The sequence below is a fragment of the Raphanus sativus genome, unplaced genomic scaffold, assembly GCF_000801105.2.
Source record: "Raphanus sativus cultivar WK10039 unplaced genomic scaffold, ASM80110v3 Scaffold0995, whole genome shotgun sequence".
NCBI classification, from domain to species: Eukaryota; Viridiplantae; Streptophyta; class Magnoliopsida; order Brassicales; family Brassicaceae; genus Raphanus; species Raphanus sativus.
The window spans coordinates 3,758-15,568 of record NW_026616309.1 but is presented as its reverse complement, the minus strand read 5'-3'; the positions used below and the strand labels follow the sequence as shown (position 1 = coordinate 15,568).

At 38.5% G+C, this 11,811-nt stretch overlaps 2 protein-coding genes across 2 annotated transcripts; both read right to left on the bottom strand.

Moving 5' to 3' along the window:
* Window positions 1–2,047: 2,047 nt before the first annotated feature.
* On the bottom strand, window positions 2,048–4,506 carry LOC130503519 (mitogen-activated protein kinase kinase kinase 20-like). The gene has a single exon (XM_056998140.1). It carries the CDS (start codon window positions 3,209–3,211, stop codon window positions 2,123–2,125), a length of 1,089 nt encoding a protein of 362 aa, XP_056854120.1. The 5' UTR covers window positions 3,212–4,506; the 3' UTR covers window positions 2,048–2,122.
* Window positions 4,507–5,745: 1,239 nt separating this feature from the next.
* On the bottom strand, window positions 5,746–11,410 carry LOC130503521 (probable serine/threonine protein kinase IRE4). Its single transcript, XM_056998143.1, has 17 exons — window positions 11,053–11,410; window positions 10,850–10,944; window positions 10,603–10,776; window positions 9,436–10,521; window positions 8,912–9,084; window positions 8,581–8,821; window positions 8,403–8,495; window positions 8,177–8,317; window positions 8,006–8,098; window positions 7,729–7,921; window positions 7,580–7,665; window positions 7,261–7,349; window positions 7,001–7,052; window positions 6,807–6,863; window positions 6,545–6,673; window positions 6,370–6,444; window positions 5,746–6,177 (listed from the first exon to the last, which is right to left on the bottom strand). Exons 1-17 carry the CDS (start codon window positions 11,234–11,236, stop codon window positions 6,079–6,081), a joined length of 3,060 nt encoding a protein of 1,019 aa, XP_056854123.1. The 5' UTR covers window positions 11,237–11,410; the 3' UTR covers window positions 5,746–6,078.
* Between the last annotated feature and the right edge of the window lie 401 nt (window positions 11,411–11,811).

Genomic DNA, 11,811 nt, shown 5'->3' with positions numbered 1-11,811 from the left:
ATATTCTATGATTTTTTGCACCCAGTGGCCAAAGGCATTTTTACAATCAAACATGTCACGGTTTCGAAACGCAGGATGATCCTTTTTGGTAGGCCTGGGCATTTTACCCGGATCCGAGGACCCGACCCGAAAATACCCGACCCGGAACCGATCCGAAAAATTATAAGTACTCATATGTGTCTTTTTATTTTGGACCCGCGGGTCTTGGATAAGACCTGGACCCTACCCGAGACTCGATCGGGTACCCGAAATACCCGAGATTATTTTATATATTAGGTATATTTGGGTGATTGGGTATATTTTTGGTATTTCTAATCTTTTTTTAAGTTTTAGATTCGTATTTTCGGGTATAATTTCAAATTTTGAGTGTAATTTTAGATTTTCAGAAAATATAATTTGGGTATTCAGATATTTTTTGAGTTTTCAGGTCTGATTTTAGGTAAATATTCGGGTACTTTTACGGATTTTTGGGTACTTTTCGAGTTTTCGGGTCCAGTTTGGGTATTTCGAGTTTTTGGGGTTTTATATACCCGAACCGATCCGGATCCGAACAATACCCGAATATTATATGTGTTTTACGGGTACTAAAATTCTAGACCCGAACCGACCCGGACCCGACAAGACCCGACCCGGAACCGACCCGAAAATTATAAATACCCATATAGGTCTAATTTCCGAGAACCCGAAAGACCCGGACCCGACAAGACCCGACCCGAACCCGACCCGAAGACCCGGATGCCCAGGCCTACTTTTTGGTTTTTAGTAAAAAAAAAAAAATCTTAGGATTTTGCAAAAATGATTTACACAAAAATAATTTCTCTTTTTTGTTTCATAATAAAAATAGTTTTATCTGAAAATACGAAAATTAAAAAAAATATATATCAACATATTATTATTTTAAAAATTATTATTTAAATATGGATTAATTATACTAAACCAATATAAATACATCTATGTAATTTGATTGGTCAAATTATGCCTAATAAATATAAATTTTTTTATAAATACATCTTGTGCCTAAAACGAACTGAGACAATGCTACGATTACTATTTTTTGTGTGTTTTAGTGTACATTGCTAATATGCTAGAGATATGGATCAAAGCTGATGCAATGGTTCACCTGTAGCTGTTGCTGATGCAATGTTTCAAACTAAAAAAAGCAGAAGACTTCCAATCAGATACGCAGGAAAGAACCTCGTTGAAGCAGTTTGTGGAACATTAGTTACCTCTGCAGCTGTTAAGTATCTATGCAATGATTCTGTAAGTGATCCACTTGTATGATTCATAAGATTGAGATATAATGGAGTAGTCAAAGTAGCTCTAGTTTATCTTCATTGGATCTGTGATTTTTGGTACTCTCAAGGCCACCTGCTATGTTAGCCTAAAAGCATATTTATTGGGGTATGTTGGAGGGGGATCTTGGTGGGGGGGGACCACAAAGGGTGGGAACCAAGAAGAAGAAAGGAGAAGAAGTGGTCTCGCGAGGAAACGTTTTCTCGCAATTGGTTTTTTTAATTTTTTTTTTTTTAAACGAAAAAAAACAAAAAAAAAATTAAAAAAAAAAGAAAGAAACCCAAATAGGTATGAGGGATAATTATGCTCTAAGGCACTCCTCAACATGTGCCACCTTTATGTTCTTTATCTTGAAGCAGTTTGAATACCATCTCATGAAAACAGCTTCACCGAGGTGTTGCTCAAAGGTTCATGGCTCTATATCTGCATATGAAATAACACATATCGACCGAGCAAACCTGAGATTAATTTTTTCCAATTAAGAGAACTGCGTTGTTTGGTCGTAAAGCCTGTTCTGATATTAGTTTGTTTAGTTGAAGATGATAGATAAGCTAATGAGAAGTTTCATCAAAAAATGTATTAGAATTCTCAGAGTAAAAAAGATGCTTTTCAATTGCTTATCACAGTAAAAAGATTGAGACTGGAGTTTGCAGAGGAAAGAACTCTGTATAGTGAGCAATTCAGACTGAAAAGAACTTTATTAACAGTTACACTTTCGTAACATACTGATTTGAGACCTCAGATACATACCAAACATCAATGAAACTACACAGAGATCCTAAACGCCAATAAACAAAAACTACTAAGCAAGAGATATACCTACTAAACCTTAATGTACAGACACTGAATTAAAGTTGGTCGATTTCTTCAAAGGTATAAACTTCAACCTCAAGACTTGGTTCAAAGTTGTCTTAAACTGTGAGGCCTTTGCAGGAAAAAACCTCAAATTCAAAGGCTTCTTCTCTGAAATAACAACAGCATCATCTGTCCTTGGTTTCTTGTTGGAACTTCTTCGTCTGAACAACTTCAATAGAAACGAGTTTCTTGTTTTCTTGTCCTCCTCCTCTTCTTCTTCAACTTCTGAACGAGGCAAGAAAGGATGAGACAACAACTCATAAGCGCTTCCTCTCTCCTCAAGCTCCCTTGAGAAACAAGTTTGGATAAAGTCCTTTGCATCGGAAGGTAAACTCTCAGGGATCTCAGGAGCTTCGCCGCAACGGAGACGGGTCGCTAGAAGATCGAGACGAACACCTTCCCAAGGACTCACCCCCGTGTACATCTCCAGCACCAAACACCCCACCGACCACAAATCCAACGTCCTGTAAACGACGCCGTAACGTACGGACTCTGGCGGCATGTAGAGCGGAGTCCCCACCCACGGGACTCCACTCCCCCAGAACATAGGAACCTCTCCCACCTCCAACGCGTTACCGAAATCCGAAATCTTGACCTCGTAAGAAGAAGATCTCGGACGCGGGAAGACGAGTATGTTGTCCGGTTTGATGTCGCAATGGACGTAACCGTGGCCGTGAACAGAGACCAAACCTCGGAGAATCATCTTTGTGAAATCTTTGATCAACGGCTCAGGCAGCTTCCTGTCGGGGTATTTGTCCATGAAAGCGGTTAGACTACCTTCGGAAGCGTACTCGAGTTGGAGTTTGTAGAGTCTATCCCCGAGCTCGCTGAAGCCTTCTTGGAGAGAGTCTCCGAGACACGTGACGATATTGGGGTATCCCTTGAGTTCGAGAAGAATCTTTAACTCGCTTTGGAGGCTGTCGCAGTCTTCTTGGTGAGAGCTCTTGACGGCAGAGAGATAGGAAGAGGAAGAGCCGTTGGGATTAGAGTAGCGGACGAGATTAACGCTGCCGAAGGAGCCTTCTCCTAGAAACCTTACGAACTCTTCGTTTGATGATTGCATCTTTTGATTTTCTAGGGTTTCGAAAGAGAATCGCGTTTTGAGGAATAAAGAAAAGCTTTTTTAGGGTTTTTGAAAACAAAATCGCTTGCAGAGAAAAACGTAAGGAAAAGGAAATAGTAGTGAAGGAGAAGAGATGACAGTCTCTCTTTTTATAGATTTCGGCACACACGGAAAAAGGAAAATATTGAATTAACAATTTCCTTTTCTGACACTCAAAAAAGGAAATTCAAAGCACCGCCAAAAGATTGACGAAAGGAAAATCCTCCTTTTTTTTTCCCTCTGAAGGATGATATTCATTAAAACTTAGAATATAACTTTAGAATACAACAAGAGCCCAAAGACAGGCAGCTAAAACCCACACCAGGGCAACTTTAGAATACAACACAATGAAATCTAAAGTAGGAACCGCTACTAAATCATAACCAACAAGAACGAGCTACACAGAGACAAGGATAATTCAGCACAACCAATATTCCCACACATAATAGATAGCATTGAACTGGATATATCGTAGCTGCCCCTGGCCCGCCGTACGATACCTTCCACTTCTAGAACCGAAGACACCGAGTCTTCTCACTCTCACCCCGGATCTATCGCCTGCCAGACGATACTATCCCCAACTAAGAACCTAAAACTAAGACTTCACAACCCGACAAGTCTGAGCGCTTCATGCTCCACATAACTTTCGGATACGGCTGAAACGCACTGACGTCCCCTTTATAGCCTAGATAGAAGTCCACCATAACCCAACATACACACAAGCCTCGTCAGTCACACGGCTTCTATTAAAACTGCAATCAGCACCAACCCGAACCGACGAGAGAACACTGCTACTACCACAAAGGAGAAGAAGATTGCAACTAAAGTCCAAGCTCCGTCTCGCCATCTAACCAGGGTCATGACAGAGACTAGCCACCCACAACTTAACACCAACAAGACTCAAACGAACAGAACGACCAAACCCTAGGTAAAAACCCAGATCTGAATCGAAGGGGACAAGAGCTCCAAATCACAACCTTGCCGTACTAGATCTGAACCCAGACTCCAAATCGACTCCGAAGACATCAAGAGATATCACCGGCGCTCAAATCTTTCCATCCCTCCACACTTTGAATCACGATTGGAAAACACTTACCCAGAAGAAAATACCCACAGAAAATAACAGACTCTAGAGCTATAAACACCTCTCACAGCGCCGTGGAGGCCGCCGGAGAGGATGAAACCCCACGACTTTTGCTCTCTTTTTATCGCCTCTGAGGAAAAATCCTCCTTTGATTTCCTTTTTTTTTTTGGCATTAAAGTTCAGTCATAACAATAAACAATTTAGAAGTTATTAAAAAAAACAATTTAATAGGTTTAGTAACTCGAAATAAATAATACTTATTTAACCTTTTAAATCCGAAATATAAATAATTTACAATTAAAAAACTAAAAAAACGAACAAAAACCACAAACTATTGTTTTCAAATTTCCTCTTTAAAAATAAATTTACATATACCCCTTATTCGGAACTATGCTAGGGGTTAGTCGGGCGGCGAGTCCGGGCCTAACAAGTTACCAAAAAATTGGGGAGTACTCGGAGATTACACGGGGCCTAGTTTTAAATACAATTTAATATATTTATAATATGTTTAGTTAATTTTAAACATAATGACACAAGTTCTTATACATAATTATAACTTTTTTAGATAATTTTTTGAAACGATCTCCTTTCAATTTATCGAACATTTAGATTTGGGCGTGTTTGATACGAAAAAATCCCTAATGTAGTATATATGTGTTTGTTTTGGGTTAGATAACTAATTGTAACTATTTAGTAATCAATAATTATATAAATCTGTTAATAATGAGTAAAAATAATCAATCGTATTTCAGCTTAAAAAAGAAGAACTTAGGCGGTCAATGCGGGATTAGACGAGAATTAAACGGTCAACGCGGGAATTAGGCGATCAAATACGGATCAACGCCTGTATTCATCGATTTGGCCCAACTCGCCGCGGCATGAAAGTTTCGAGAAAACTTTATAGTACCCGGAGCGTACCGTTAACAATGTGATCGATGTGGGTTCGGATGAAAGTTTGGCTAACTAGACTGTTTTAAGTTTTGCTAAAAAAAAAGACTGTTTTGTATTTACATTCCATTATCATTGTTCGTTGTCAAAAACGTATTTGGATATTGTTTTAAGATAATACTTAATAATAATAATTAATTTATAAATCATACCTTTAAATATTTATCTGTTTTAAATTATAGTATAAACTAGTCTCTTAAATATATAAATTATATTTTTAGTATTTACTCAACCGTTCAGTCTTGATTCAATATTAATAAACAAAATACTACAATTTTATTCATTCAGTCTTGATTCAAATCTCTAAACAATAATCAAAAACTGAATTCCATGTCCGAATCGGTTTAAGCTGTTATGCGATTTTTACACATTATATAACTCAACACTATGAATTTTTCTCTAAAGAGGCTTCTGTCATTGACTGTGTGACAAAAAAGTGTTTTAGAGAAATGGGATCCCATAATTTTCAGTAACCAAAAACTCTCTTTTATTTTCATCACCCTCAAATATACACCAATCTAATAATACAAATGTGTATCTAATAGATATGTGCTGTGGGCGGGTATGCCAGTTTTGTTGCCACACTATTAATTAGCTTTGAGATTTGCATTTGAAACCATTCCAAATGATTTTATGATAAAACTGCATAAACAGTTACCCTAAACCATTAAGGTAACGAACTCGCGTATAAAAAAAAGGGAGAGTAGTTGCAGCAGCAGCAGCTACAAACGTCAAAGCAGGTGCAAACCAGACCAACCCGCTGACTAAAGCCCGCTTTGACGATTGTACCAAAGCTCTACGTTCCATGGCCATTAAAAGGTGAGGCTCCTCCTCCTTTGGTTGGATCCTTTTGCAATAACACATCATGATTGATCGAAGCCAATTGTGACAAATTCTGCAACATAATATTTATCATTATCTTATAGTTTGATAATAAATAATCCCAAGACAGAATAATAAAATCATCAACGTTACTTGTAACTTATTTCTATAGTTATTAATCTATACTAAGGTTTCCCAAGACTACCCAACAACGTCAACTAAATGTAAGCTGAGATTCGTTCTAGTGTGAGAGCAGAGATTTTACCTTGAAAGAAAAGTTTATGAAGGAGAGATAGTAAGGTGGAGAATCAAAGTCGGCCAGGTTGGTGCATTCATCCAACTAAAAAAAACGCACGAAACCAGGATACGCTTTAGATCCGATGTTTGCAAGTGAGAGTACTTGGAGAGAAAAAGGGATGCAGAGTTTTCTAGATGTTTACCTCGTCTCCTGAGTTTGGATATGATTCACTTTCCTTGTCAGTATCAGAATCACTGCAACTCTTTTCACCGAACCGTGATACAAAATAGCTGGTGTCATGTATATTCTCAGGCTGTGGTACAAAGGCAGCCTACCAAAAAGAAAGATTATAAGACTTCTGTTTCTCTCATCTCTTCATCAGGCGACTAACAATGATTTACTAGCATAATTTGTCTAACAAATCTGTCTTGATAGCAAAACAGGTGGGGAGTCTATTTTCTTACCTTTTGCATAGCAAGATTTTCCCAGTCAACACCTCGAAAGAAGGGATGTGACTTAACCTGGAAATGAGACCACAAAATGTTACACATAATTTAAGTAAAACAACAGCATCCTTCTGCTTAGCATGCATTTAGAGGCCCATTTATTTCTCAGTTCTGCTGCTTTAGTAAAAAGTAAAGGGAAAGTAGTTTAATACCTCTGCAGCCCCATTCGCCCCCAGTCGCTTTTCCGGCTCATGGACAAGAAACCTATATCGAAAGAAAATGAGTCCATATGAATATGGAGAAACCAGTAAAATATCCTTAACACAGACCAGTAAAATATCCTCAACACAGACCAGAATAAAGCCAAAAAAATCAACTGATGCTGTAAGTAACCAGGTTAATTCATCAGCTCGAAATATACTAAGAGTAACGTGCATAAAACCGCAGGAAAATTCGTCAAGACAAAACATACCTGTTAATCAGATCCTGAGCTTCGTATGACATTTGACCAGGCACATCAGGCCAGGGCATTTTTCCGTTGAGGATGTTGTCAAATATAATCTGCACAGCATAATTAGAAAAGTTGAGCCTGGTAAAAATGTTTGTAGAACTCATCTCAATATAGCTTGTAACAAATGAATTATTCAGAGAGTTCTTTGCCTAAGATGCCTGAAGAACATTGGACTACAATGAACATAAGAGTATGATACTACTAAGCTTTTATGACTTTCAAAATTGCTGGCAGCTCCAGAACTACACTCTAGTCAGTAAGTTTAAGATGTTGTAGGCACCTCAGGGCGGGCTGCTGTAAAAGGTGGAATTCCGGTTATCAGTTCAAACAAGATGATTCCCACAGACCACCAATCAGCAGCATAACCTGCACACACATTAAAAAAGGTAAATATAATTTCTTGGCCTACGTTTAAGGTTGTATGCATACCATGTTCAGTTCCGAGAAGAATCTCCGGCGCCAAGTAGTCAGGTGTCCCAACAGCTGAATGTCGTATTCTCTCTTCTTCTTTGCTCTTCTGAAAATGACGAGAACTTTTTCTTGGAGATGCGTCTGACTCAGGGCCAGATAAATCAATTGTGTTGTTTATAAGACCGATCTTTGACAGCCCAAAGTCTGTCAGCTGGTGACAACGGTTATAATAAGTTAGATGGTTAAAACAGCAGAACAAAGTAAATTCAACAATCGCAGAGGATAGATAACAGACCTTGATGTGTCCATCATGAGCAATTAAAAGGTTATCAGGCTTTATATCTCTGTGCACTATATTTAGAGAATGTAGGTATTCCAATGCAAGAACCTGAAATAAATAATAACTGTTTCTTTAAGAACCCCTACAAACTTAGGTATTCTATGTGTTTGAAGCCTTTCAACTAACCAGTTCCGCGATGTATATACGAGCAATGTCATCGTCAAGACAGCCAACTTTCTGGAGCAGAGAGTATAGATCACCACCATTGAGATATTCCATTACCAAGTAGAGGTTATCACTGCAGGTGAATGAATAAAAAAATCGAACCTGCATTAATAATAAGACCAGGGTGTTTAGCCTTTGGGAAGAGTTATTATGGTTGGACAGTAGCAAAGAAGTGAAAATGTTTTACCACAAAAGGGTATCTGACTGTTATTAGTATATTTCGCTCTTCCAATATCCGTTCGAAGTCGTTTTTCCTTATCATGTCCAGCTTCTTGAGTACCTGTATTTTAGCAACATTAGATTAGCACACGGATAAGCTGACTCCAAATAGTTTAACAAATACCAATGTCCCCTGTTGCATCTACCTTGATTGCAAAAAAGTCCCCTGTAGTTCTTTTACGTGCAAGAAAGACTTTACCAAAGGCACCTCTGCTAATTGGTTTGATGATCTCAAAGTCATCGATGCTTGTCCTTTCTTTCTGCGCAAAGTGGGGAGTAGTCATTGCGGAACCTTGCGATGCATGCTCCGAGACACTTTCGCTATCTTTTACATTTCCCGTTGAACTTTTATCAGCAATCAAATCACAGGCATACATATATTTCTCGCTGCAGATAAGATCAGAAATTAATAATATACTTATAACACATAATTATCGCTGCAGATAGAGGTGTAAATTATAACACAGTGAATTTTACCAGAGAAGTTTCTCGATCCTCCCTCCAAAGGTATCTATAACAAGTGCTTTGAGCTTGCTCTGCTTCAACACAGCTTGTATGTCTTGCATGCAGGCAAGCAAATAGTCACAGGAACCCTCTTTCGAGAGATCAGTGCTTGCTCCACAGCGTGCAATATCAGAAAGGTCCATCATCTGCAAGAAAATATTCCCAAAACTTATCAAGATAGTACCTGAATAAATATTCCCTCTGTTTCAAATTAATTGTTCTTGTAGGAGAAAATTTTCGTTTCAAAATAATGCAAAATTTATTAATAAGATTCTTCTATTTATTTTTCTATTGGTTGAAATATGGTTAGGTGTATGGGTAATGATGTTTTTATTTTGAAAATATACAAAATTAAATGTTTTCTTAATCCGTGTGCACGAACCTAAAACGACAAATAAAGTGAAACGGAGGGAGTATATAAGAGAGACAGAAAAGCAACCTCGATACAAATACCGTATCTGCCTAAAAACACAATATAGTGGAAACAGAAAACTAACCAGTTGAAGATCCTCTTGCTCTGGACTATGCCTCTCTAGCCAATAAGAGTCAAAGTGACTTGTTCTGGGGGTATTCGTTGAAGATACTGAAGTGATGCTACCAGTTGATGATGAAGTGCCATGATGGCAAAATTTAGCCCCTACATGGCTCTTCAAGTTAATAGGAAATGTATTAGACTCGTCTATGAAGGCAGTATCCATCTCATGCAGATCCTCAAACATTCCCTCCACACCTTTGTTCCGCCATTCATTCACCTTAGGAGAACAACCTTCAGATGCAACCCCAGATTTCTGAACGACCGAGTTTTCCAGGCCGCCGCCACCAGCTTGAGGAAAGGAATTTGAACTCCTTGAATCAATGATCTGTTCCAGTATCTCTTCTAGTTTCAAAAGGCGCTCATCTACATCCAAACAGTTTATCTCACATTTATCTGCGTATGCACATATGTAAGAGTGTGGTTCCAGATGGGAGAGAGTAACTTCTTCCTCGCATATTCTGCAGATTACAGAATCCCATCCACCTAACTCTTTCCCAGGCTCATTTGGCATCTTCTCCTCTTTAGAAGCTCCATAACCTTCTCTAGCAGCATCATTGCCTAGAGTTGCCTCTGGCTCCAAAGACTCCTTGTCCTGTTTCTTCAACCCTTTTCCAGAATCATCAACTCTAGAATTGGAAACCCAATGTGTTTCCAGAGAAGGGATGTTTTCCAAACACTCCTTAAATTTCCGGAAGGAGTTCTCATCAATTGGCTCAGTCTCCTTCTGGAACATGACGACTCTTGTACAATGAGTCAGTATAAAGAGCAACTGAGAGACAAACCACTTCACAAGTCCTGCTTGACACTGTTTCATCTTCTTAGTTAAGTCTTGGACAATCGCTTCACAAGTAGCACGAAGCTGAGCAGATGTCATCTCTATACAGGTCTGAGCCAACTTAAGTAACTCCTCTGCCATCTCTCGATCTTCAGGGCATGATGAATCCATTTTCTCCATATTCTCTTCCACATCTATAACAAAGTCATCCAGCTTCTTATCCACAATCTCCTTTGCTACATCAAATCTTGAGTGAAGTGAGCCCAAAAGTTCCTGAATATAACCCATTTCATCATCTCCAAAACTCAATAATTTTAAGACAAAACCAAACAAATCAAAATATAAAAGCATCACCTTGAGATCGTTGTAGCTGTGTGGACGAGGGTGAGAAGCTTGAACACCGCCACGTGGACCTAACTCATGTGAAAAGCTCTTTATACCTATTGCTGGCACCTTGTTAGTTTCGGATAGCTTGACCATCCTTTCCTCTTCTTTACAGCGAGAGTTCTTGACTTTAGATTTGGCATCCTGACACCAAAAACAAGGTCACAGTTAGTATCAAAACCCCAATGATGCACAAATCAAAACCAATTTCTTTTACCTCACTAGTTGAGCAACCATAATCTTTGTGAAGGTTCACAGAATACTTGGGTTTATAAGAAGCAAGCCACCTAGACAACTTCTTTCCTTTATGCTCTGAAATCAAGAATCAAGAATCAAGAATCAAGAATCAAGAATCAAGAAACCTATTCAGTTTTGTTTCTTTGGAGGCAAGTTTGAAATGATCATAACAGAAATCAAAACCTTGCTTGGAAGTGGTTTTGCCATGTTGACGAGGAGCAATACGGTTATTAAAAGGAGGAGGAGGAACGGTGACGACGGCGGATTCATCGGGTCTGGGAGCTAACCGGGTCTTGATCCGGTTCAAACCGGAAGGAATCGAGACTTCAGAGGAAACGCCTCGATCCTTACGATTCTCTGCCGCCATAAACAGGGAGGGTGGTAACGAAAACCCCTAATTGAAAGACCTCTAAAAGGGCTATATATGGCTTCTCCCGGGAAACGAGGACGGCGATGAGAGAAAATGAGAAGGAGAAGAAAGATTCATGGTTTTGGTTAGGGCTTATTAGAGAGTGCAATATGGTGTGTTTGGTTGGTTATAGGATCAACGACTCGCGGTTGTAATATCTCTTTCAGTTTAATGATTTTTTTTTTATGTGTTTACCTTTTCAAATTTCAAAACAATTTATTAATTATATTGTATTTTTTCTATAAAGTATATTTTTACCATATTTTATAGCTAAATTACGAAACCTAGGATAAGAAATTATCTCAGAGAAACCAATAGCCTTGAACATAATGGATCATGTCCGATTCTTCCCAAACTACCTGCGGCTCTTTCTGTAAAAATGATCGAGATTTAGCCATTTCGTCACTATAATGTTTTTTTTTCTTTTTGACAAAAAGCATTAATGTTTTTTACCCATTTGGTCATTATAATGTTTTTAATGAATTCAAAATCAGAGGGCGTAACTATACATAGTGTCAAAGAATACACAAAAC